This window comes from Jatropha curcas, chromosome 10 (genome assembly GCF_041381405.1).
Source record: "Jatropha curcas cultivar XTBG-Jc1 chromosome 10, XTBG_Jcur_1.0, whole genome shotgun sequence".
In the NCBI taxonomy this organism is placed as follows: Eukaryota; Viridiplantae; Streptophyta; class Magnoliopsida; order Malpighiales; family Euphorbiaceae; genus Jatropha; species Jatropha curcas.
Genome location: NC_143160.1, coordinates 17,324,847 through 17,350,849, shown reverse-complemented (window position 1 = coordinate 17,350,849; position 26,003 = coordinate 17,324,847). Strand labels below are relative to the sequence as shown.

At 33.6% G+C, this 26,003-nt stretch overlaps 1 protein-coding gene across 3 annotated transcripts; it reads right to left on the bottom strand.

Annotated features, from left to right (window-relative positions):
• Window positions 1–7,240: 7,240 nt before the first annotated feature.
• Window positions 7,241–25,752, bottom strand: LOC105640975 (uncharacterized). 3 transcript variants are annotated; one of them, XM_012225403.4, is made up of 16 exons: window positions 25,560–25,752; window positions 25,091–25,472; window positions 24,874–24,959; window positions 23,586–23,740; window positions 23,120–23,184; window positions 19,839–20,024; window positions 19,680–19,734; window positions 18,407–18,652; window positions 18,186–18,310; window positions 12,579–12,768; window positions 12,386–12,445; window positions 12,036–12,317; window positions 9,302–9,560; window positions 9,017–9,222; window positions 8,670–8,720; window positions 7,241–8,086 (listed from the first exon to the last, which is right to left on the bottom strand). In XM_012225403.4, the coding sequence occupies exons 2-16, from the start codon at window positions 25,267–25,269 to the stop codon at window positions 7,796–7,798; spliced, it is 2,436 nt and encodes an 811-aa protein (XP_012080793.1). In that variant the 5' UTR covers window positions 25,270–25,472; window positions 25,560–25,752; the 3' UTR covers window positions 7,241–7,795. The 3 variants fall into 3 exon arrangements, with proteins under 3 accessions (XP_012080793.1, XP_020537698.1, XP_012080794.1); XM_020682039.3 differs by lacking the exon at window positions 25,091–25,472 and having other exon boundaries at window positions 25,560–25,751; XM_012225404.4 differs by having other exon boundaries at window positions 12,036–12,299; window positions 25,091–25,748.
• Between the last annotated feature and the right edge of the window lie 251 nt (window positions 25,753–26,003).

Below are 26,003 nucleotides of genomic sequence, written 5' to 3'. Positions count from 1 at the left end.
ATTATAGAAACTATTGCTAACCATAAGGCCTAGTAGAACACTATATAAACTATATAATGTAAATAATACTTCATCCTTAGATACTTAAGATGTTTAAGTATGAAAAACAAATTTCAACATTACCTCTTTCAAGTCAGTGCTTGTCATTTGCTTATTGAAAACAAATCAGTTAGATAGAAATGATAAATAGACATATTAATTCATATTCTTTTGCTTACTAAGACCAAATCAGTTCAATAGAGATATTATGTCATATCAATAAAATCATTAATCAATACTCTTGTATGCAGACTCAATCTAAAAGACCATCAGTGTCATATGAGCTCATTAAGACAAAGCTATCTACAACCTCATCCTGTGATATAAATCTCATCAGAATAGGGAACAATCTCAACCTTATCTAGGAGGGAGCAATATCATTCATTTCATATCCATATCAATCATAATATCAACTTCAACAAATGAAGTGATATCGGTAAGGTAATAACTATGCCATACATTTAATTGTGAGCTTTTTAAAACATCTCCATTATATATCAATTATAAATCATAATGGCAACATTTCATTTTGATCAAATACTTCTATATCCAATGCTCAAACCTTTATACTACAAGAGTCAAGGGTCAATATCCATCATTTTCCTTTCAAAAGAGTACTTTGAAATTCTTTTCCAACTTTCATAAAACATTTAATGTTAACTCGTTTTTATTTTACATAAAACACATTTAACCTTAATTTTAGCATTTGCTTTCTTTGCAATCAATTCGTAAATACAATGACCACATTCGAATTCAAGTCCATTTGATATAAACATTTGATAAACAAATCAACTTCTTCTCTTATAAAACCTTGTAAAATAGTAATCTTAGCATATTGCTTTTATCTTTGTAACTTTTCATAACAAATTTTTTTAAAATTATTTTATTATCACTAGAATAATATAAGTTATAGATATAGTGCACTAGGCTCCTCTAGCTCCTATCCTTTACCTATTGACTTTTCTTTCAACCCTCTCCTTTCAGAAGCTGTAGTATGAAATTAATATTCATATTAACTCCATACTACAAAATAAACACATATATACTATCATAGGGATGCAAATTCAGCATTAGAACGTAATATTCATACTTTTCCTTCAATTTTACTATGCATGACCAAGTATCATACGGCCTTAATTTAGGCATGAATTACTTCATTGTCAATACTTAATCACATCCTAGAAACATAGAAAAAAACAACTGAAATAATGGAACTCAATAGCATATCAAAAGCATGCTCATCCATTACAATTTAATGTAATATATAATTTCCATCATATGACCAGTTTGCATTCCTATGGCTATTACTTTAATTCCTCAAATCCTTTTGTCCTGAAATTTTAACAAAATCTTCTTTGGACTCTTTTGAGACTAAGAATTCTTTTTTTTTTTTTTTTTTTAGTTTTATGCGGGAGTATTTCCTTAGGCGATACATCTTAGGCTACTTCCATATAAAAGTTTATGAATTTTAGAATTCATTTACATAGTCAAATAGCCTAATAATAGTACATTGAGCACCCTGCATATATTTAATTAGAACTTCATTTTCTTCATCCATTGAATTTGTTGTTTTACCACAACCTTCTCAACATCTTAACCTACCTCTCTGTAAAATTTCATGAACTTTAAAGTTCATTTACCAATTTAAGTAAGTCAATCACAGTAGTTGAATTTCAAGTAGCTCAATAGTAATAAAATCAAGAATACTTTACTTCCTTAAGCATTCTTAACTTACCTCTATAATTAATTTATGCATAATAACTCTTTTAACACCTAATCTATAGAATATGAAATTAAATGCTTAAAAATTATCCAATTTGGTCAGTTATGCAATCTTGGCATCAAATTCACGCTTAACCATCGTCAATCACCTTAAAATCACTTTTAATCACTTCATCTCCACCAAATCAGCAACAATAAGCAAGCACCTCATATCATAGTTCATGAAAAGCAAAAATAAAACCATAGAAAAGAAAAAGGAAGAGAAAATAACTAACCTTTATTTATGAATCACTTGAAAATTCTTAAGATTTCATCTTATTCTTGTAGAGTTTTATATAGTTTTCTCTCCTCTCCTTCAATTTAGCCATGAATAGAAAATGAGCAAGAGGTGCTCTTTCTCTCATCTTAAATAGGGTGGCAATCAAAACCCTTTCATGTTAATTTCTTCTATGTCCTTTAGTTGTATTTTTACATTTTAACTCCTTACTTTGTTTCTCTTTCATTCAATTGCACCTAAATCTTTTTTATTACTTTGGTTTAGTCTCAATTAAACCTTAATCATGTGTCTTAGGTGATTTAGCATTAATGCATTAAATGCTAAATCAATGTGCTAGCTTAAGGAGCTTATCGTGCTAACTTCTCACCACTAAAGCTTAAGCTCATTTAACATTCTTTCATTTTGATTTCTATAATAAAATTGTTTTCCATTAAACATCATATCTTATAATTTATAGTTCCTCATTAACAAATTAAGGTAATTCCAATTATTCTTTCCTTTCGAGTAATAATAATTACCATAATAATCAGAATATCCGAGACTATCAAATTGAGAGTATTACAACTCTTGCTTATATTTCAAAAATTTTTTATTTTTCTTTTACCTCGGTTTATTTATAAAAATTACTTGTTTTAAAAAATATTTTTCTTCAAAGTATTTTTCAAATAATTCAATTTCCATCATTTTATTGTAAAACTCAAAATTAGTTCAAAATCTTTAAAACTAAAATTTATAAGCTATAAAAATATTTTGAGTTACACTATTTATCTGAATTAGTGGTCAATATTTCCAGAAATTATCATTATTGAAGAAACTTCCTATGATATCAAACTCAATGCTCTTGTATGCTCTTGTAGTTTTTTGTATTCTCTATTTCTATTCTTTTCTTTTTCTCATCACCATTCTTTCTCTATTAGTGATTGTTGACATTTTTAGTTCTTATGGAAGAAGGAAAGGCCTCTATGTCAATAGCTGACATTGAAGAAGATGGTTTTTCTATCAATATTGGTCAAGTTTTAGGTATTACTTGTTATGAATTTCGCATGATAAGAATGTTGTTAACTATGGCTAAATACATTTGCAGACCTATGGAATCCTTTGGTTGGCATACCAAAGTCACGCCCGACTCCAACTATTAGAGGAATTGTCCAATTTGGATCAAGCCAATTCCATCTATAGTTGGGTTGGCAAGACCCGTACGGTTTTATCCCGCATGTAAAATAGGAAACTTCCCAGGAGGTCACCCATCCTATAATTTCCCTTAATCGAGCATGCTTGACCCTAGAGTTCTTCCAAAATGCGCCTTTGATAATTAGTTTCCCTTTTCAATATATGATTCGATTCATTCATATGTCCCGCATTCCACTACCCTAGTTAGCTTGCCATCCTAGAAGCTAGCCAAAAGCTTTACTCTACCTGCCCTCTTAGGATTGCTTTACCGAGTCGAGATATCACAAGCCCACCAGCTTCCGTGTGGCTCATCCTCAAACCATACATTTATTAGAGGGGGTTCGACTTTAATACCAATTATCACACACGACTTCAACCACTAGAGGAATTGTCCAATTTGGATCAAACCAATTCCATCCCATACTTGATTTTTAAGACCAACACGGTTTTATGCCACAGGTGAAATGAGAAATTTCCTAGGAGGTTACCCATCGTAGGATTTCCCTTATGTGAGCACGCTTAACCTCGGAGTTCTTTCAACTCTCCAAGCTATTACACCAAAAAGCGTCTTTGATAATTAGTTTCCCCTTTTCAATACATGATTCAATTCATTCATGTGTTTCGCATTTCACTATCCTAGCTAGCCTGACATCCTATGAGCTAGCCAGGAGCTTTGCTCGACCCACCCTCTTAGGATTGTTTTGCCCGGTTGGGATGCCACAACCAATAATTAGAACTAGGACAAAATGATAATTTTTTCGTTTCTATAATGAAGTTGATATTGTTAGGGCTGAAGAGGGTCTCCTTGGAGTTTTAATAGGCATTTGTTAGTCTAACATCAATTATCTAGTATTTTAATTCACAGGGAAGCAACCGATTGGTCCAAAAATGGCTTGCTAGATTCAAACTTTATCAAAAAATTGAAACTTATTAAATAATGACAAAACTCGATATTGTTAAAGGTGAAAGGAAGCTTTAAACAAAGAGACTTTGAATCTAAGCTTATACTTTATAGGTTTTAAGTCATTTAGTCGAAATAATGCAACAACATTAACCTTAAAAAACTCCCAATTTAGATATTACTTAAAACTTTTAATGAAATTGAAATTGATCGAAGGAAGATATTTAGAAGAGAGGAGAGAGTTGATTTCGAATCACCAATTTGATGAAGCTCACCGGAAGCCATTGTCTCTTGCCAAATGTGGAGGTGTGATTTATACTGGGAGGATTTGGCTTGATCTCATAGGTGGTGGTGGCAGCAGTAGTCCAGCGAGTCACAAAATTGATTTCGTTGATGTAATTTCTTAGCAATTTATGGACGGAAGGGGTACAATGTTTGACATATTGAAAATATGAGAATATGGTATTGTATTTCAAAAATACAAGGAGAAAATAGTTAATTTCGACAAAACATAGGGATACGATTATAATATTTCTTAAAAAATGTTAGAAATAAATAATTATGAGAATAGCGTATTGAATCTTATTGCCTTGTGAATCAGCTCTTAAATTTGAAATCAACATCGTGAAATAGCTATTAAATTTGAAACTAATTGATATGCATTAAACAATAGTTAAAGTTTTTTTTTTCTATGTTTGTCTTTTAATTTTGAACTAGGTAAACGCTCGTGCATAGCATGAGTTGTTCCATTTGTTGTACATTGTACTTTGTTTTGAAAAAAATATATATATTTATAACTTTATACTAAATGAATAATAAAAATAATTGAAAATATTTTAGATAAAAATATTGAAAATATTTCAAAATCTGTAAGTTTATAACCATATCTCAATTTTTTTAATGGAGTTTTATGAACTTAGTAATTATAAAATAATATAATTTTATGAAGTAACAAAAATACTCCTAAATTTTGATTATAAAGCAGTCTTCAATTCGTATTGACATTTGAACTAATGTAAAAATGTTGCCAATGTAAAAATACTGCCTGTGTTGTGTTGTGTGTGTGTGTGTGTGTGTGTGTGTGATTAGAGTTTGAAATATCAACATGAACTGCGGTAAAAAGAATTAAAAAGAAAGAATATCAACATGATCTAAACTGAAAATGAAACTTTTGATTTCCTTTTTTTGTTTCTTGTAGAATCAAACCCTCTTGAAGAGAAAAGAAAATAAAAAAACATCTACAGAAAATATAGTCCTTAGCCTAGCCTCTTCCCTAATCAACCAACAACTCTGTAAATTACCCTTTAATGGGAAGGCAAGATTAAGGCATTATTTGCAAAATGCTGAGTTCCACCCAAAAAATGACCCTTACTTCCATATGCAACTCATGCTTTCTTCAAAATAAAAAGAGACAAAAATAAAACTGACCATCTCTCATAAAAAAGTGGAGATAATCAAAGGCATATAAATTCTCATGAGAATTACAAATAGGTTACCATGACAAGTTGCCAGTCGATAAACTTTTATAAAAGAGGGATGAAATGAAAAGCATGGCTTACCATTCTAAAGGTTGAACTTGAGTTGGTCTTTCGTAAACTTACTAAAAACTTAAAAATTCTACGCCAAACACGTGCATACTCATTTATTGTAGAGAAGAAGAAAGTTAAAAAAAAAAAAAAAAATGAATTGTTTTCGAATAGAAGCAGTAGATATGGTGCATGAATGAATGCATTAATATGATGAATGCACCATAAAGGGTATCTTTGATAACTTTGCCAACAATTGAAGAATCAGCATAGGTAATAAAATCAAAACCAATGTAACGTTCTTTAAGTGAATTACGGTCGATGAAATTCTATTTTGTTATTCATGAGATATGATATGAACAGAGATAGTGAGATAAAAAATTCAAAAAAATTCAAACTCTTTAAAAATTTGAAATCTATAACAAATTCAATAAGAATGAAAGAAATAAAGTAAAAATGTAGAAAATCTATAAAAACAAAAAAAGAAAAAGAAAAAAGGGAAATGATGAAAGAATAGGTGTCAACTCAACTTTTCATAAATATTTTTTTGCTTTTGGATTAATTATATATATCTATATATATAGAATTTAGGAACGATTAAATTATCTAAATTTATATGAAAAACTTCAATTTGAAATTCTATTAATAAAATTATCTATAATTTTATTAAATTTTCAAAAGTGTCCCTAAAGAATCTAAGAAGTATTCTCAAAATATTCTAAAGATGTTCTTAAAGTGTTTAAAATTAATAAAATAAAAATGATAATAACACGTTTTTTAGAATATTCCATTCATGTCTAAGAGTAGCACAGAAGTCGATCTTCAATGCAATCAGTTAAACATAAAGGCAACCGATTTAGCACATTTTAAAGTTAAATTCAATTTTACCTAAAACAAATTCTTTTTTTTTTTTAGAAGCTCAAAAGTTATTTCAAATGTTTTCCAATTTCAAAAGTTAGAAGTTCAAAAGTTATTATAATATTTTTATTATAATAAATTTTACTAATCAGTTATTTTAATTTAAAAATAATATATAATAAAAATCATCAAAATTTAAATTATTTTATATAATATTTAATTAGTTATCAATCCTCCTTTGCATTACCGATCAAGCTAAGTCTGAAAGCCTTAATTGGTTTTGGTTATTTTACAAAATTAATGAAAAAATTGCAATTATCTCGACAAACAGCTGAAAAGCAGCCCAATTGACCAAGTTAGAATCATAACTTGAAATCAAGAAATAGTATTTCAAAAATAATGTCAGTGACTGATTTGTGAAAATAAAAATTTTCATTGAAACGGAAAGATAATTTACCATTTATGAGATCAAAAAAGGATTAAATAAAAATAATTTTTAAAAGTTTCTAATAATATCAACAGGAGCATGCGCGTAAAAGAGCGGTCCAACTCTAACCTTTTTCTTATCATTTATCATTTTTGATAAATAAATAAACTATCTAGCAGAGTCCACCAAATTTTAATTTCAGTGACCTGTAAAACTTTTCCTACTCTAATACACACCATATGTAAAACACAAAAAAATAAAAAAATAAAAATAAAAATTGCGGATTACTTGTTTCCTGTTTTGTCGAGGACACAGCAAGATAAACTGATAAAAATACAGTGCAATAAAATTAGTCATACTAATCATTATTACATTCAAAATGGAGAACTGGATTGAATTTTACTTCACCTGTCAACTAACAAAAATACTACCATCTTGCCTTCCTTGGAACCAAATAGGATTAATGGAAGCCTAATTGTATACAGGCAATCTACCGAACCTAGAAAATAATTACATCACTAATGTCTTTCAGCCTTCAGTCCAAATTTCCCCGTAAACATATGAAAGCTTGAGCCTATGACCATTGGAAATCTGAACCCTGAGCAACTCCCTATTCAACAGTATGTTACAACATTGTAGAACAGAGGATAAAAATTTGCATATTGAATCACTCCTCTTCCTTCCACTGAAATTAGCTTTTAAACCCAAATTACAGAGGTCAGCAAGAACCTGCATGCCGACAAGAAAGCAACTGCCATAAGTTAGCTTTACCCCACCTAATCTTTTCTGGTTGCCTTGTCAAGAAATAATTCAGTGAGATTGCCCGTTAGCACTGGCAAAGCTGGAATGGCTGAGATGGCATGTTTCCATGGCAATCAATGAAATATTTCTGGAAAAGACCACATTATGAACTTCACAAAAATGTCGGACTCCAAGAACTCGATATGGGCAGCCCGCCCGATGATTGTGTTCAAGTTCCTGCCATAGGAAGAGGTTGCAAAATTGACATCACAACGCATGAAGAGCCGATTCTCAAGGCTTGTAGCTCGGATCTGATCCAAGCAATTATTCAGCATCTCCAAGAATACTGCACCCTTTTTTGAGTAATCCAAGGAAGCAGCCTGGCACAGTTCAATTCTCGCGGAATGATGTGGCACATAACCATCCTGACGGCAGCAATAGACCAATAAGGACATTGTTATTATGAAGATCATCTCATTTGTTTTATCAAATAATCCCACAAAAAGGAATTTCCATGTATGCGGAAATCGACGAATGCCACAAAAATCAAATTTCTTCTATAAATAAATTGTGAAAATTGAACTGTTTGCCTTGTGACTGGTATTTATGGGCAGAAACACAGCATTTTTTACTAGAATATTAGAAAACCTGGCAAACCATAACTCTAATTCAATGGACCTCTTTCATCAAGAAGCATGAACTAAATCCTTCAATATTATAACAAAAGCCAACAGATTTTGTCCCTGCTACTAGTTGTATGTCTTTTTACAAATGCAATTTTAGTTTTACAATTACAACATGGAGCTCGTAACATATAGTCCACCACAGTTCAGTAGAAACTATATTAATATAACTTTGAAACATGAAATTGCTCAAAAAACTTGAACTGCCAACTAAAAAGATAACCGCTTAGACTTGCAAAATCCCAGGCAGAGAGAAGAAATGACTGAACATTTTTGAATTTGAATAAGTATTTTATTTTTCATAAATAGCATGATAAGGGAATACCTGGGGTGAAGATAGCAGTATTATATGCCTGAAATGCTCTAGTGTTTTTTGCTGAAAAAAGGAAGAAACTGATTTCAGAACTTCAGGTGCATATAAAACAAAAGGAAGAGAAGTAATCATTAGCACTATTTTCATAAACACACTCCACTAAAATAAAACCGAAGAATCAGCAATATTTTATTGATTTTCAAAATTAAGGGGGGTAATCAAGATTAGAGATACATCAGATCATTGCTTGAAATTTAGTATAAAAATAAATCAATGTTTAGAGAACTTCTTCACAGAGAGCACATGAGGACCTAAGGCCATGCAGGAAAAGATTATGCATAAGCTTGTTATTTCAGTACCTCACAAAGTCTGTACAAGAAAGTTTTCCGAAGATCAGGGTCATCAGTGAAAGTAAGTTGATGAATGGATTGTGATCCTTTGAGCTTCTTCAATAGCCACATTCCAGAGTTAAATAAAGAGTTCGAACTATAAAGGTATCCCAAGTGTGGACCAGATATAGATACATACGTGTACAGGCATCTTAGATATGGTTCCATAATGCTCTCTGTAGGAAACAATTCCAGATCCATCATCAAATTACAGACTACTTGAAATTATGAGTCTCCAATTAGATAATCATGTACCTGCTAATGCTGTTCTTATAATGACATTTCCAATAGAATGTCCTACAAAGCTAAGCTTGACACCTCTCAAGTTATAGGATTTAGAAAGCTTATCAATTTTCTTTTTAAGAAAAGAGGTCACTTCCTGAGCCAGCCTTTGTCCCATTTCCCTGAAGTCTCCTGATGTTTTGTCTTCGTTTACCTCCGACATAAGAAACTCTATCTTGGGGTCTATCAAAAGCCATTGATTTCGAACAAGCCGTAAATCCAGATGGTGTCCCTGATATGTTGGAATTGAAACAAATAAAATTAACATACTGCCAAATGCCTAAAACTGAAATGCAGTTCTAGGAAGAAGAATAATAAATACAATAGAGGAAAACATTAATGAAACGAAATCCTCTTGAGTAAATTAAATTTCTACTGCCAATTAATCCATGAGAAAATGTTCAATGTCAAAGTTCAAACCATTCTTTAGGAAAGAGCAGAATAAGATTTTCATAGTCAACTTGCACAAAATTGAACCATCAGATTACAGTCATTGGAAAAGCTAATATAAATAGGAAGCTCAAAATTCAGATGCTACAAATTTTTACTTCAACTGAAAAACTTAATTCGCTAATGTCCAAGGCAATTGGATTTTCCTCAAGGAAAAAAGCCATAAATTCCAATCAGAAAGGGCAATTTGACCCAAGCCCAATGAAATAAATGTTACAGATATAGTTCTTCCATTATGTATCAAATCCTATACCAACAATCAGAACTTTTCAAGAACAGAATTTGGCCAAAACTGCTAGACAATAAAATATATAAATTCATTCTTAACAAAACAACTCAAAGATGTGAGATGAAAACATGACTAATTCATAAGCACTAAAGAGCGCATCAAGGATAGCATATAGTAAGAATCCAATATGGTTAGCTATTAACAGTCATATCTTTAATAAAAATAAAAGTCAATGATATAATGCTATGGTCCCAAATTTGGATCTAGTTATGGGTCTTTGAATTTGGGGATCAGGTTTGAGATGAGTATCTTAGAAGGAGTTTTCTTCCTTCTATCAGTGGTGACAGACTTAGAGAGAATCTGCAATCTCCTAGAGCTCGTTAAGAGAGAACTCTACAATCTCTGAGTTTTAGGAACTCAAAACATTTTCATAAAATTCTGCTTACATTTTTCCTGATATCACAACCTTTTAAACAACTAAATGCAAAGCTAAAACTACCCACTACCCACTAATAACTACACATTACGATAAATAACTTGCTTAACCACCCCACTAATACCCATTAACAAAGAAACTGATAATAACATGATAAACACTGAATAACTAAATAAAAACACCGTAAATAGCAGTAAAACTACCCTAAGTCCAGCAACCCTATAACATTACACTCCCCCTCCAAAAAGCGCTTGTCCTCAAGCGCAACGGATGGATGACATGCAATCTTCAACTTGTAAAAATGTGATGCAAACAAAATCCTTATTACCCTCTATTATTCTGCAAATAAGGAGCTGTTTATTGTGCTTCTATATTTAATTAATATTCCTGGATCAAATGGCTCCTCTAATGTTTCCTCTATGTCATTCTCGAATTGCTTCTTCCCACTCCTTTCCCATTTAGAGGCTGCCAAATCACAACAAGACCCTCTAATTGTGCTAACAATTGATGTTTGATTATTTCTTTCTTTTGCTCCGCTCTATCTTCTATACACACAACTATTGAGACTTGAAACATTTGCTGGAAAACTATTCGCTCTGCGGCAGTTTTAGGTTGTTCCAATTTTGCCAACTTTCCTAAATTATTACTCCTCATAGGTGGTCCAAGAACCTCCAACTCTGTGAATTTCGAAACAGTTGTAGTGCCCCCAGGAGATTCTAGACCGGCTGAACCTATTGGACCCTTTGCTTTTGGTGCTTAACTTTCAGCACTTGAAGAAGTCAGCCCCTTCTTTGTGGATTCCAAGTCAAAAGACATGGCATCCAATTTGGCATGAAGTTGTTCAACCTTCTCATTACGGATCGGATTGGCCTGCTGCTCGGATAAGAGTAAATTGAAGAGTTCGGTAAGTTGGTCTTGAACAGATTCGCCCATAACTGTTGGCTCTGATACCAATTGTTATGGTCCCAAATTTGGATCTAGTTATGGGTCTTTGAATTAGGGGATCAGGTTTGAGATGAGTATCTTAGAAAGAGTTTTCTTCCTTCTATCAGTGGTGAGAGACTTAGAGGGAATCTGCAATCTCCTAGAGCTCGTTAAGACAGAACTCTACAATCTCTGAGTTTTAGGAACTCAAAACATTTTCATAAAATTCTGCTTACATTTTTCTTGATATCACAACCTTTTAAACAACTAAATGCAAAGCTAAAACTACCCACTACCCACTAATAACTACCCATTACGATAAATAACTTGCTTAACCACCCCACTAATACCCATTAACAAAGAAACTGATAATAACATGATAAACACTGAATAACTAAATAAAAACACCGTAAATAGCAGTAAAACTACCCTAAGTCCAGCATCCCTACAACATATAAATTCAATTATGCAGGGTTCCTGTCTTGATTGTAAAATAGCCACATATGAAATAGTACCTGGCGATATAAGTCTGCATTGTACAATAGTTCTGCTATTAATTGTTATACTAAGAAAAGGAAGTGAAGAACAAAAATAAAGAGCCAAAGACCAAAGGACAGAAGCAACAGAAATTTGAAATTCAAGCAGATTCATAGAAAAGCAATACTTGCCTGAAATCCATGCACAAAGACAACCACCTTCAACTCACGACCACTTTGCTTCAAGCTTGTCCGAGGTATGTCAGGTAGCCCTTTTCCAGCTTCAATACTAGGTTGAGCAAATAAGCTAGATGAATCTATCAGATCCACATTTCTAAAATAGGAATTTTCACTTAAAGTACGACGTGGTGCATTCATGACACGTTCCACAATTATAATTGGAATTTGCAAAGGATCTCCAAAAATATGCATGTCTTGAATGGACTGATTATTAATCTGCATGAAAACAAAAACCTGTTCTGAAGGATTACAATGTATAATTAGAATTCGCAAAGGATCTCTATGTGGCGTAACCAGCTCACCTTCATTTGGGCAATACTTCGTCGATGAAGTTCAGCACGCATAGCAGCAGTTTGGGCAGGCTGTACAGGACAGAAAGAAAATTGCAGATTAAAGACAAAGGGACAAATAAGTTATCAGTAGTTATCACAGAAATTCTAAATCAACAATAAAAGTTACATGGAAAAATAGAACATGAAGAAATAGAGAATTTACATCATCAGGTAACTTCCACAAACTCATAACTCTTTTTGGGACAGCATGTGTTACAGAACTATCATTTCGACTGCTTATGTAATGATGAGGCATCTCAACCTTAGAGCATATCATCCATATTGACCATTCAGCCCTTCTATCCTTAGCCCATTCCCCACGCAAAAATTCCAGTATTTTTGTTTTGTTTTCCCTGGAATGCAGCAAAAATACAAGCACTTGAACAATTGCATATACTGCACAGAGATAAGATGCTCAAAAAATAATTATAAATTCATTTTTGATTCCATTTAAGATTTTTAACTTCTTAAATTTGAAAAAAAAAAAAAAAAAAAAAAAAAAAAAAAAAAAAAAAAAAAAAAGTAGAACTAGACGCAAATTATTAGATTTTGATTTCAACCATCTTCATCTGTTTTTTCAAGGTTCTTTGAATTAACCACAACCAAGGATAGGAATTTCAAACAAATCCATTTTGAAGGATGTCATATGTTTGTGTGTGTGTGCACGCACCTATGTGCTATATTGAGTTCATTATCAGTGTAACCAAATCCAATGGAAAACTTTGAAGTGCTCAATTTGAAACCATAATAATGTGCTATTCATATACACTAAAATAAAAGCATACCAATGTAGTTCAAAATGACAAGTTGAAACTGTAAATAGAATTCTAAAGTTAATGCAACAATTCAGTCAGAGATAGCCTTGAAAAAGATAATCACACTCTCCACGGTCATGCAACAATAACACATTTATAACAAGAAAAAGATAATGATGCAGAAGCAATCCTAGTCCTAATTGGATTCCTAGCACAACTAGGATTTTATTTAATTTACTGTTTTATTTCAGATTTGCATTAGTTTTCCGTTTCCTTATTTGATTAGGATTTACTATTTTATCATTGAATAGGAGTAGAGTTTTAATTCTTTCTTTAATTAGGATTCCTAGTCTAGTTAGGATTTATCACTATAAATAGACAGCACTAGTAGCATTGTAAATCATCTTATTTTCCTCATAATTTTAATTCAAAGGTTATAAACCTAATTACTGATTACTGTTCCACCTACAATCAACTCTATTCTAGCTTACTTGTTGAAAACTGACAGCCCTACATCTTCCCCTGCATCAACTGGTATCAGAGCACAAAAACAGATCCTAGGATTCCTTTTTTGTCTGAATTAAACCATGGTTGGAAGAGGCAGATGCAGAGGCAGAGGCAATCAGCCCCAACAAGATGAAATAGCTGAGATACGGCAAATGACTGAGGATTTGACCCGGGCTGTACAAGCCTCGCAGCGTCAGGAACCCGTGGAAGCCCGAATGGAGACTCCGGAAGGCAACCACCAAAACCTTGATTTTCAAGAAGCTCTTGAGAGTGAAGAGGAAGTCAAGGACGTAAACCCCTTTCATGAAGCTGACCTGCAAACCCAGCAGCACGAGGCAGATTGGAAGAGCGTTTACTTCATGCTCTTGATTTAAATAATGGAGGAGTTAAAATTGAAGTTGCTGATTTTCATGGGAAATCACATGCCAAAGACTATTTAGATTGGGAAACTAGTTTAGAAAATTATTTTGAATGGAAACCAATGGTTGAAACCCGAAAAGTGCTTTTTGTAAAACTTAAATTAAAGAGTTCTGCACTTCAATGGTGGAAGAGAGTTGAGGAGCAGCGTGCACGACAAGGAAAGCTTAAAATCAGCACGTGGGAGCACATGAAAACTAAGCTAAGGAAGCAATTTTTAGCAGCTGATTACGCAATGGAACTATATGAAAGGTTCCACTGCTTGAAACAAAATAGCATGTCTATTGAAGAGTACACTGCAAAATTTAATAATTTGTCCATTCGAGTTGGAATATCTGAAAGTAATGAACAAATTACCTCTCGCTACCTTGCTGGTTTGAATCAGTCCCTTAGAGATGAAATGGGCATAGTCCGATTACACAATCTTGAAGATGCTCGCCAATATGCCTGCCTTACCAGTTGAAAAGCGAGTTTCTCGTTACGGTGTTAGAAGCCCCATAAACAGAAGCAATTGGCAAAACAATTTCGGAGCTGCAAGAGGGATTCAAACAACTCAACGAAGCGGGAAAAAGGCTGCCGCTAATAATAAATACAATGAAGAGACAACCCGTGTTGATGGGAACGATAAAGGGACAGGTATAGTACCTTATGGTGGACAAAACAATTCTGGTTCGTCTACAAGGAGAGGCAACAATTCTCAAGTTCGTTGTTTTACTTGTGGAGAAAAGGGACATACTTCATTCATTTGTCCACAAAGGAGGGTGAATTTAGCCGAGTATGATGGAGACCTAGACCCTATTTTTTATTATGATGAGGAAGTAGAAGAAATTGATCCTCACCCAGCTCAAGGTGAGTCTTTAGTTGTTCGAACAGTCATGACAGCCATGAACAAAAAAGGAAAAGAAGATTGGAGGAGGCGTAGCATTTTCCGTACACGTGTTATTTGTGAAGGCAAAGTGTGTAATTTAGTCATTGATGGAGGAAGTATGGAAAATATAATATCAAAGGAGGCTGTAGAAAAATTAAAGCTTCCTACAACAAAACATCATCATCCATACAAAGTAGGTTGGTTGAAGAAAGGACACGAGATACCAGTAACATCTCAATGCTTAGAGCAATTCACAATGGGAGATGACTTGGGAGATGACTTGGCAGATGAAGCACTATGTGATGTAGTACCAATGAATGTTGGGCATATTCTAGTGGGACGACCTTGGTTGTATGATCATGATATGGACCACAGGACAAGGCCTAATACTTATTCATTCTACAAGGACAACGAGAAGTACACTTCGCATCCTCTCAAGGAAGAAACAAGGCAAATAGCAAATAAAGGAGCTGCAGCTAGTAAATTAAATGGGTTTGTAAGTGTTAAAGAATTTGCAGCTACGCATAGTGAGGTGGGAGTCACGTATGCCTTAGTGAGCAAACTGATAGGAGCTTACCAGGTTGAAAAATCAGTCGAATATTCCTTTGAAATTCAACGATTATTGCAGGAATTCAAGGAGTTGATTAGTGAAGATGTACCGAAAAGCTTGCCACCGTTAAGAAGCATCCAACATGCTATTGATTTGGTACCAGGAGCAGCTTTACCAAATCTGCCTGCATACCAAATGCCTCCTTTACAGTAGGCTGAAATAGAAAGACGGGTTAAGGAATTATTGGAAAAAGGTCTAGTGCGTGAAAGTTAAAGTCCATGTGCCTGCCCAGCCTTATTAACACCAAAGAAAGACGGTTCTTGGAGAATGTGTGTGGATAGTCGTGCTATAAATAAGATTACAATCAAATATCGCTTTCCAATACCAAGATTGGAGGATATGCTTGATCAACTATTGGGTTCTAAAGTGTTTTCCAAAATTGACTTGAAAAGTGGATATCACCAAATTAGAATGAGGCATGGTGATGAATGGAAAATAGCTTTTAAGACATCAGATGGGTTATTTGAATGCCGCACAGAGGAAGTTCATTTAAAACACTTGTGACAAGTGTTAGAAGTACTTCATCAAGAGCAGCTGCACATAAACCTGAAAAAATGCAGTTTCCTGCAACCAGAAGTGGTATTCTTGGGATACATTGTGTCTGTTGAAGGATTAAAACCAGATCCCGAAAAGGTTCGTGCAATTACCGAATGGCCAGTACCGCAATCCATCAAAGAAGTTAGAAGCTTTCATGGTTTGGCCTCTTTCTATTGGAGATTTATCCAAAATTTCAGTTCAATTATGAGTCCTATAATTGAATCTATGAAAGAAGAAAAGTTTGAGAGGACAAATTTTGCACAAAAGGCATTTGAAAGAATCAACTTTTTGATGACTAGAGCACCTATTCTTGCACTTCAAGATTTTGAGAAATTATTTACTGTCGAATGTGATGCTTTACATGAAGGGATTGGAGCTGTACTTAGCCAAGAGGGCAGGCCTCTAGAGTTTTTTAGTAAGAAGTTGTCTAAAGCTAAGAAGCGTTACTCAACTTATGATCTAGAGTTCTATGCCTTGGTACGAGCTATTCGACATTGGCAACATTACTTAGCTTATCGTGAGTTTATGGTTTTTTCTGATCATCAGGCCTTGAGGTATCTAAAATCTCTGAATAAACTCAACAATCGACATGCTAAGTGGAGTTCTTTCCTTGATGAATTTCATTTCTCACTAAAGTATAAACCCGGTCAATCTCATATTGTGGCTGATGCATTGAGCAGAAGATCCCTAATTTGTCAATTTTGAGCATTCAAATTACTGGTTTTGAAGAACTGAAAAACCAGTATGATTCAGATTCATGTTTTGGCAAGATAAAGGTTGATTTGCTGCATTCTTCAGAAGCTGAAAGTCTGCCATGCCGATTGCAAGATGGTTATTTATTCAAAGGGAATATGTTATGCATTCCTGAAGGATCATTAAGGTTTACTCGTCGGAGCCGAGTTTTTTTCAAACCCGGGGAAAATGATGCAGGAGCAATCCTAGTCCTAATTGGATTCCTAGCACAACTAGGATTTTATTTAATTTACTGTTTTATTTCAGATTTGCATTAGTTTTCCATTTCCTTATTTGATTAGGATTTACTATTTTATCATTGAATAAGAGTAGAGTTTTAATTCTTTCTTTAATTAGGATTCCTAGTCTAGTTAGGATTTATCACTATAAAAAGACAGCACTAGTAGCATTGTAAATCATCTTATTTTCCTCATAATTTTAATTCAAAGGTTATAAACCTAATTACTGATTACTGTTCCACCTACAATCAACCCTATTCTAGCTTACTTGTTGAAAACTGACAGCCCTACATCTTCCCCTGCATCAAATCATTTTATTTTCCTCATAAGTTTAATTCAAAGGTTATAAACCTAATTACTGATTACTGTTCCACCTACAATCAACCCTATTCTAGCTTACTTGTTGAAAACTGACAGCCCTACATCTTCCCCTGCATCAGAAAATCATCATGTTGTACGACTAACCTGTTGCCTTAGAGAAAATTAAATAAATAAAGAGCATCCAATAGTTCCAGTTATCTAAATCCATTGTAAATTTGTTTTCTCTTTCATTTTAATTTGAAGCTATATAAAAAAGTTCATTCCGAATAATTTGCTTCTTCCAACTTGTACTGAACTGATCTTTTAGTATTTCTATCTACACTTTCAGAATTATTATTCAAAATTGTCTATTTTAAACACAATATTGACCCAAATTTGCTAGAGAAAAAATCTCCTCCTAAATGTTGTATAATGCATGACAATTTGACAAGCAAACATTCCACGGTGTGAATCTTTGATATGATTAATAAGATGCTCATATATTTCATATTGATTCGGACAAACCAAACCAACAGAAATAACTACCTTAATGATAGTGGTACTAATAGCTTTTACTTGTTTGTCCAGTGTAGAGCATACTGTAGGAATTTATGAAACATGAAACAAGGCTACAAAATAATGTTCTTAGTCCTTTTGATTAACAAAATATTATTCCTATTGTCGATATCTGAACATTTGAGGATGTCAACAAAAGGTAGTTCTTGGTTTAATGGCGTCCAATTGTGATGGATCTAAATTGTAAACAAAAACACACAGCAATAATTAACTTAGTATAAAAGCAAACCTTTGAAATTGAAGAAAGATGCTCCATAAGTAAGACAACTGGGCACCTAGTGAATGAAAAATGTTGACTACAGCATCCTCTGACAAAACACAAGGAAATTCATCGATGACATAGCTGCTAGCCTTCTGTTTCAAGAAGAGCAGAAAACATGGGTAACTAACAAACATCAAAAACTAAAAAATAGAATCAAGAACCATCAGTATTCAAAACGAAGCAAGGACCTCAAGAACATTTTGTAGCTTGCCTTGTCCTGAAACTTCACCATCTGCAGTGCCAATATTTTCTGGCAGAATAGAATCAATCATCTCTATATCATCCATTTTGGATAAAAAATCAGTTAAATCAATAGCTTGGCCAATGGCTTTGCTAAGTAGCTTTAGCTCTTCAAGCAATGTCTCACGGGCAAATAACATTGCTTTAACAAGCATGATCTGCTTCATATCTGCAGAAGCCACTTGACCTAATGCCTGCAGTAATCATAAACTAAAATTCCAATACAGGAAAGAACAAGTACTAAGGACTAAGGAAGAAATATTCACAAATATCATAAAAGCTAAATTAAATAAATCACAAGAACCACATGCTAGTGAACTGCATGATTCAAGTTAAAAACATGTGGCAACATCTACAAATTAGAGGATCCCTACTGCAGAGAAAATGTTCTTATACTTCCAAAGCCATCTTTACACTAGAAGTGTTGCAGCCAAAAGGGAAAGTCAAATATTTCCACCAGTAAAGGACTAAACCACAAATATGCATTATATGCCAACTTGTCAGGCTTCAATCACCCTTCCAATGTCCATTGGAATTTAAGTTTTAGGTCTAGCATCTCATTTGCACAAATTGGACATTTCATCACAAAATTCAAGTGGTGTTTTCTTCTGGCTCTTGTAGCATTCATTAAATAGTAGACGATCTCAATAATATCATGTACCAACTCAAATTAGTTTACTTGTTATACCCACAGCTAATTGCAGGTAATGGTCATAGATTCTGCACTCAGATCCTTCCTCCACAGAATCAATACAAACACAAGCCATGAAGAAAAGAACCAGATTATCACACTGCAATCTTGTGAAGGTGTTCTAAGAATTGCAATTTTCGTAAGGATACTAAACATAAGAAAAGTTCAGCATAATCTTTATTGCAAGCTTTTTAAAAGAAATTTATTATTGTCAAATTAGTATCCCTATAAACTTCTGAAGATTTTTGAAAATCAACCAGATGCATTACGAAACTCATGGCAGAGTTAACAGCAAAGTCAAAATGCAGCAAATTTGCACATCATGCATATGCAAAACCAAACCAAAAAATGGATAACACCCACATGCATACGAATGCAAGAGTACTAGCAGCAAGCAGTTTCAACATGCAGAAGCTTAAGTACAATTATGAAAATAGAAAAATCTATATATCTATAATGTCGCTGAGAATAAAAGTGGACAAAAATATATATCAACCCAAAGAGACTTTAAAAAATGTGCAAGAGCATACTTGATTGAATTCGCCAATCTTTTTGCCAGCTACATCTTCATGGGCGTAAGGATCACTGTAATAATCCAAAACGGTTAAATTAAGTTAACAATAATCAATATGTGATCACTTAATCATACTAACTAGCTTGGTTATTTAAATAATAGAAAGGCAACAGACCTGGGTACCTTGATGTAAGAGTCGGTCTTCAATAGACTGATATGAACACTTACATCAACTAGCACAGCATGAAATGCATCAAAATGGACAGGACAATATGAATGCAATCCCAGAAGAGCCTTAGGAGGAATTCGAAATTCATGTACTGCAACAGTGGAAGCATCTATATAAGCCAGCAACTCAAGCCTGCACATAATGCATTACAATTAGTAATTAGAAAGAATACTAAATTTGAATAATTAAACATCAAAAGTTCTTAACTTTTTCCGATTTGCAACTATGTACCTTACTTTGAAAAATACCAGTTTTAGTACCACATTAATAATGTGGTGCAAGGAGCCAATATGCAAACCCATTTTAAATTATGTATAAAATTAACTAATTGAGGTGATTGGGGGGAAGGAAACACCTGTAGCTTGGGTGGCCTAGTTTCAATCATGGTTTCAAAGAAAGTAGTCACATAAGATTTGATGGTTTAACGGCCCATTACTGTTACTACCTACAAATAACCAGCAAATCTTTTTGTTAGTATATGATAGTCAAATGTATAAAAGACCATTTTTTTTTTTTCTTTTCTTTTCTTTGCTGCAAACTCTAGGCTACGTGGCTTATTACCCTCAAACTCCTCCACAGTTCTAGCCATCATCTTCACACATTATTCAACATAGGTTATTTAAAACTCTTAGAACATGACATTTTAGCTCAACTTCGCCCAGTTATAAAGCAAAACTCAAGTCAAGGAAAGTATATTTAGGGCTTGCACACTTTCTTTGCAAAAGGTAAGTTAATTTTAGCTTAGTGGTTGTTGCTCTTGCAAATTCGTTGCACAAAACATTTGGTTTATGCCATATTTATGATGGATCTACTAGCATCATATATTAAAATGAGTTTGTTAGATTTACATTTTTTTTTTTAAAGAAAAAAAATCGAGCTATTTCCAGAACGAGTTTCAATAAACTCCAATTAGTAACATTTGGAGTTTGTTAGATTTACATTTGGTTTATGCTCACCAATTAGTAACATTTCTTAATTTCAATAAACTCCAATCATTATGGTCATGGGTCTATTTGATTGAATTCAAAGATAGAATTAGGACTCATTAAGAAAGAATCCTACGATCTCTTAGGGCTCGTTACAAGAGAATGCGACGAACTCTTAGAGCTTGTTTGAGATAAATATACAATCTCTAAGTTTTAAGAACTCAAACCTTTGTTTAAAATTATGCTTACATCTTTCATCGACACACATCCTTTTAACAACTGACTAAAGACTGATAACACTATACTACAATGAAGCTAACAACCACTAATACACAATAATAAAGAAACTGACCCCAACTTGTTAGCCACAAATGAGGAAGACAAAACAACTAAACAAAACTACCCTAAAAACGACAGATCCCTAATATTAGCAGAACTAAATAAAATTACCATAAACACAGAAGGTCCATAAGATTACACTCCTTCCAGATAGGTGCTTGTCCTCAAGATGCACTCTTCATTTTCCACCCTTCCTGACTCATCAGTATCCGAAATATCCTCAATTCCCCCTATCCAAAACAAACGTCTACAGTGGTGTCCTAAGAATAAACCTCATCACAATTATAACAGAGGCCTTTTTCTCGAAGTCTTTCATTTCCACTCTACTGAGTCATTTAACAAAAGGAGATTTTGAGGAAGCGACTATTTGTGACGGTGTATCAACAATTTGCTGTTTAAATGGAATACTAGAGTTTTCCCAAATAATTCTCTTCCCATACGGACAACAGCTATACAGTCTTGTAACCCACTAAGGAAAATATCTTCTTGTCAGAAGTAAGGCTAGAAGATCGAGCAGACAACTGTTCAAATTTTCGTTAATACTCTTCCACAGTTCCTGTTTATTGAAGCTTAGCCAATTCTTCCATGTTGCCACACACCAAAGGTTCAAACCATGTATTGCACTTGAGTATGAACTCATCCAAAGTCAGGCCAGATCTGTGTTAATAAAACTTGATAAACCACACTTGTGCGTCTATCCAGCATTAGATCCTTTAGATTCAACATCAACTATGCTCCAAGCTTTTGCATGTTCTCCATTACTTGTGTGAACAAGGCCTCTGCCTCAAAAGTTCTATGATAATTGAGGAAAAATTCAAGATGACTTAGCCCCGCCATGGGATTAGAAATCCATCATATTTAGGAAATTCTATTTTGGAGTATCAAGGTACGTTCCCCTCAGCTCATTATCGTCTTCTACTCCTGGTTCATAAAACAGAAAAGTACCTACACTTGAGGTTGCGACTTCTTTTCCTTTCTCTTTTGAAACACTCAATTCTCATGCCAATTTATGAAATTGGGCTGATAATGTTGCCATGGAGAACCTATCCCTTCACTCTCGAATTTTTCCCTTTCTGCATTCTCCTTCACCTTCTCTACTTTATACTTTGCCTATCCTCTCAATGCATAGTCATGAAGGCTTGAAATTGTTTATGCAGATCCTGTGAATCTGCCATAAACCTCAACTCTGATACCAAATTGTATAAACCCAAGTTTGGATCTAGTTATTATGGTCTATTTGGTTGAAATCAAAGATAGATTTAGGCTTTATTAAGATAGAACCCTCAGATCTCTTAGAGCCAGATAAAAAAGAAACCTATAATCTCTTAGAGTTCGTTTAAGAGAACTCTATTTCTGAGTTTTAGGAACTCAAACCTTTGTTTAAAATTATGCTTACATCTTTAGTTAAAACACAAACTCTTAAACAACTAAAATAAAGAATAACTACCCACTAGAATAAAGAACCTGCTTAACCACCACCCACTAATACCAACTAATAAAGAAACTGATCCGACCTTCTTAGCCACACGAGGAAAACAGAAACACTAAATAAAACTACCCTAAACACAGCACCCAGCAGGTAAAATAATGACCCTAAATACAGCTGGTCCACAACACCTCTATTTTTTACTTCCAAAAAAAAAAAAAAAAACTCGCAAAGTGACAGGTCATGACCATTGCACAACAGCCTTTCTTTTTATCACATGCAACTACTAAATCTATGCTATAAACATATCCACCAGAGTCATAATAGCAGCTGATTTTATATATAATTAAATTAAATGGGTTGGCCACAATTGGATCTCATTCTTGAAGAACAGAGCAAACTTTAATATTTTCATAGTATCAACCATGCAAATAGGGAAAAGTTTAGAACTTCATTGTCATTAAACCAAATTCAAACTTGTAGCTTTTAAAATTCAGAGGATTCAGAATCATCTTTAACCGCACACTGTGACTTACCCATTTGCTGTCATGGGAGCTTGCAAAAGCTCAAATTTCAAAATAACAGCAGATGTAGGTGGAACCTGTAAATTGTATGCCTTATCAGTATGGAGATATGGATAAAGAAGAACAATAAATTCCAAGTTCGGTAACCATATATGCATCAAATATCCATCATCAAAATAGTCATTGAGTCAAATATTTTTTGACTGTTATCGTTTGTGGAGGCAAGTATTAACTAACAACTATATATTATTTGTCAGGTTTTTGAATCAATCCTTGACTTACAAATGAGCAAACCACCAAGTAAGCCATAGGAATTTTATGCTATTTAATATTCCGCATGTAACTTTCTAGACCTATCTTCTTTTTGCAAATATTTTTTAGTTTCAATTGAAAGGGTGTTTCATAAAGGCCATGCAAAATTATTTCTTGCAATTCGTTTCTTGTTGTATCAAGCACATAGGCGGAGAGAGACTATTACCTTACTTCCAGTAAGAGATAGATTGAATGAGACCATAATGGATAAACGAATATCCTGCTTGGCATATTTAATTCGAAAAGGCTGTGTTAAGAAACTGTTGTCTGTATCATCAATCCTCCATATTCCAAATGCATTATCCGAACCCAAGTCAGGAGCTGCATATGCAATAATAAGTAAGCTAACCTTTATGTAATCCCATAAACACCAAGTATGACGAGATGAACACAAATCTAATAGTTCAGATAAACAAACAGTACCATTTTATTTATTTCTTTTTTTTTTTTTTTTGCAAAAAATATTTTCCCGCAAAAACTTTTTTTTTTTAATTTTCTAGTGTTCAGGACACAACCACACTGATTAACAGAATTTATTTTTAGATTATCAATCGAAAATCTAAGCCATTTTTTCAATCTTCCAAAAAAAAGTTACCTACAAACAAACTGCATAAATAAATAAGCACTTACAGAGAACTTTTAAATGTCGAAATATTTCTAGTTACATTTAATGTTACAACCAAGCAACAAAAAATAATTATTTTTCTCTAAAAATGTTTTCATAAAACTATTTTGTACAGAAAAAAGCCAAAAATATTTTCTCAGGAAATATGCTCTGTAAAAATATGTAAGGTGCTGTTGTACTTTATCTTGGGTACAAAAATTGAACAAATCCATCAAGGAATCCAGATGATAGTTTTAACTATGTAACCGTATTCTGTTTTAAAATGTCCTTTTTCCCCAACTTTTTAACTTTGGCAAACATTCTCAAGAGATCATACATAAAGCCACCATTAATTGATGGGCAATGCATTGACATTATATCCCATGGGCATGGGATTAATTTCGCTCATATTTCACTGAACTCAATATGTCATAAGTGAAAAAACAACATAATGAAGCTAGACAAATGCAAAGTTTTAAACAGCTTAAGTTCATTGCCTCATGGGTATGAGATTTATCATATTAAACTGAATCCGTGAATTCTGGTTAGTCAATTAGCTATATAACGATATTTCACGCTCAAGAACAAGTCCTGAGTCGTATAAGGGGCATGATTCATATTAAGTCTCAAGACGAACTCCGCTCATGCCAAATATTTGAGCATAAATTGCACTTTGCCATCCTCCCCAGCAGCTTGTTTTAAGAAATAAACTTTTTGCTAATTTCTTCTAAAAAAAGAAAAAAGAAAACTTCTTGATAATTAAAAAAAAAAAAGAAAGAAAAAAAGGATCACTCTACGTTTGCATCAAAAAATTGTATAGAAATAAGAGGATATGAACTCAATTACTCACGTTCATATTGTGCAACCCTTGCAGGACTTCCCATTGAAGTATACTCACTGTCTTCCCATCTCACAGTGATTTTCATTTGATACCATCTGAAAGAAGTTAAAAAACCACAAAAAGAAAAAAACGCACAATCAGAGAATGATATACATCAGAAAAAGAAGCAGCAAATGAAAATTTTGAAAATGATAGACAAGTAATGATCAACTAAAATTTGCATTACCCTTGCTGAAAAAGGTCAAGATTATGAAACCTATGTATGTAAATAGCAATTTCTTGCACTGTATCCAACATGGCAATTGGCTCAATTTTAGTCGGGCATGACTTGGCAGTAAGCAACATCTTCTGTATTCCACTCCTAGGATTATTAATACTAGTTAACCACCCTAATCGATTAGACATATCCCAAAATCCCCAACACCTTCATTCCTGAAAGCTATTCAATTCCAGAAAACTAATAATAATTTTTATCAAAAAAATTCTTCCCCAAATCTCATTCTAACGAGAGGGGCAATAACCACATGGCAAACCAAAATCCTCTGTGGCTATTGCTCTCTCAAGGACTTTCTCTCTCTACAAGATTCTCTTCAAAATTACCAAGAAAGCTGCAGAAGAAAACAGTGAGGAGAAGAAATCAGGGGGTTTCAGAGACCACAATTTGAGAGAAGGAAGAATAGAAACTATAATTGAACCTTGAAATGATCTGAAACAAGGGATTGTAGAGACTCTGCTAGGGTTTGCAGCTACCAAAACTGTTTGGGTGTTTGAAAAATCCAAGGAGAAGAGAAAGAGAAACGTTGTAGGTCACATGATAAAGTACTTTTAGTTGTCGTTTCATGCATAGTGTGAGTGGAAAAAAGACGCCTTTTCTGATTTTTTTTAATGTTTTGGAAAAGCGGGACAGAGGCATGTTTGATCGTCTTGTTTTGCGCCAAAATCCCAACAAAACGGCCGAAAATGCCGTTGAAGCCGGCCAGCAAAAAATATCGGGTCGGGTTGTAGCATGTTTGGACTTCAATTTTTGGGTGGTTGTCTGGTTGAGTACTCGTTGGATTTGAATCAAATTTTTAATCAAACCAAATTAATGGATCAAGGGTATGTGCACTCTCTTGCTCATAAACATACATTTTAGTGTT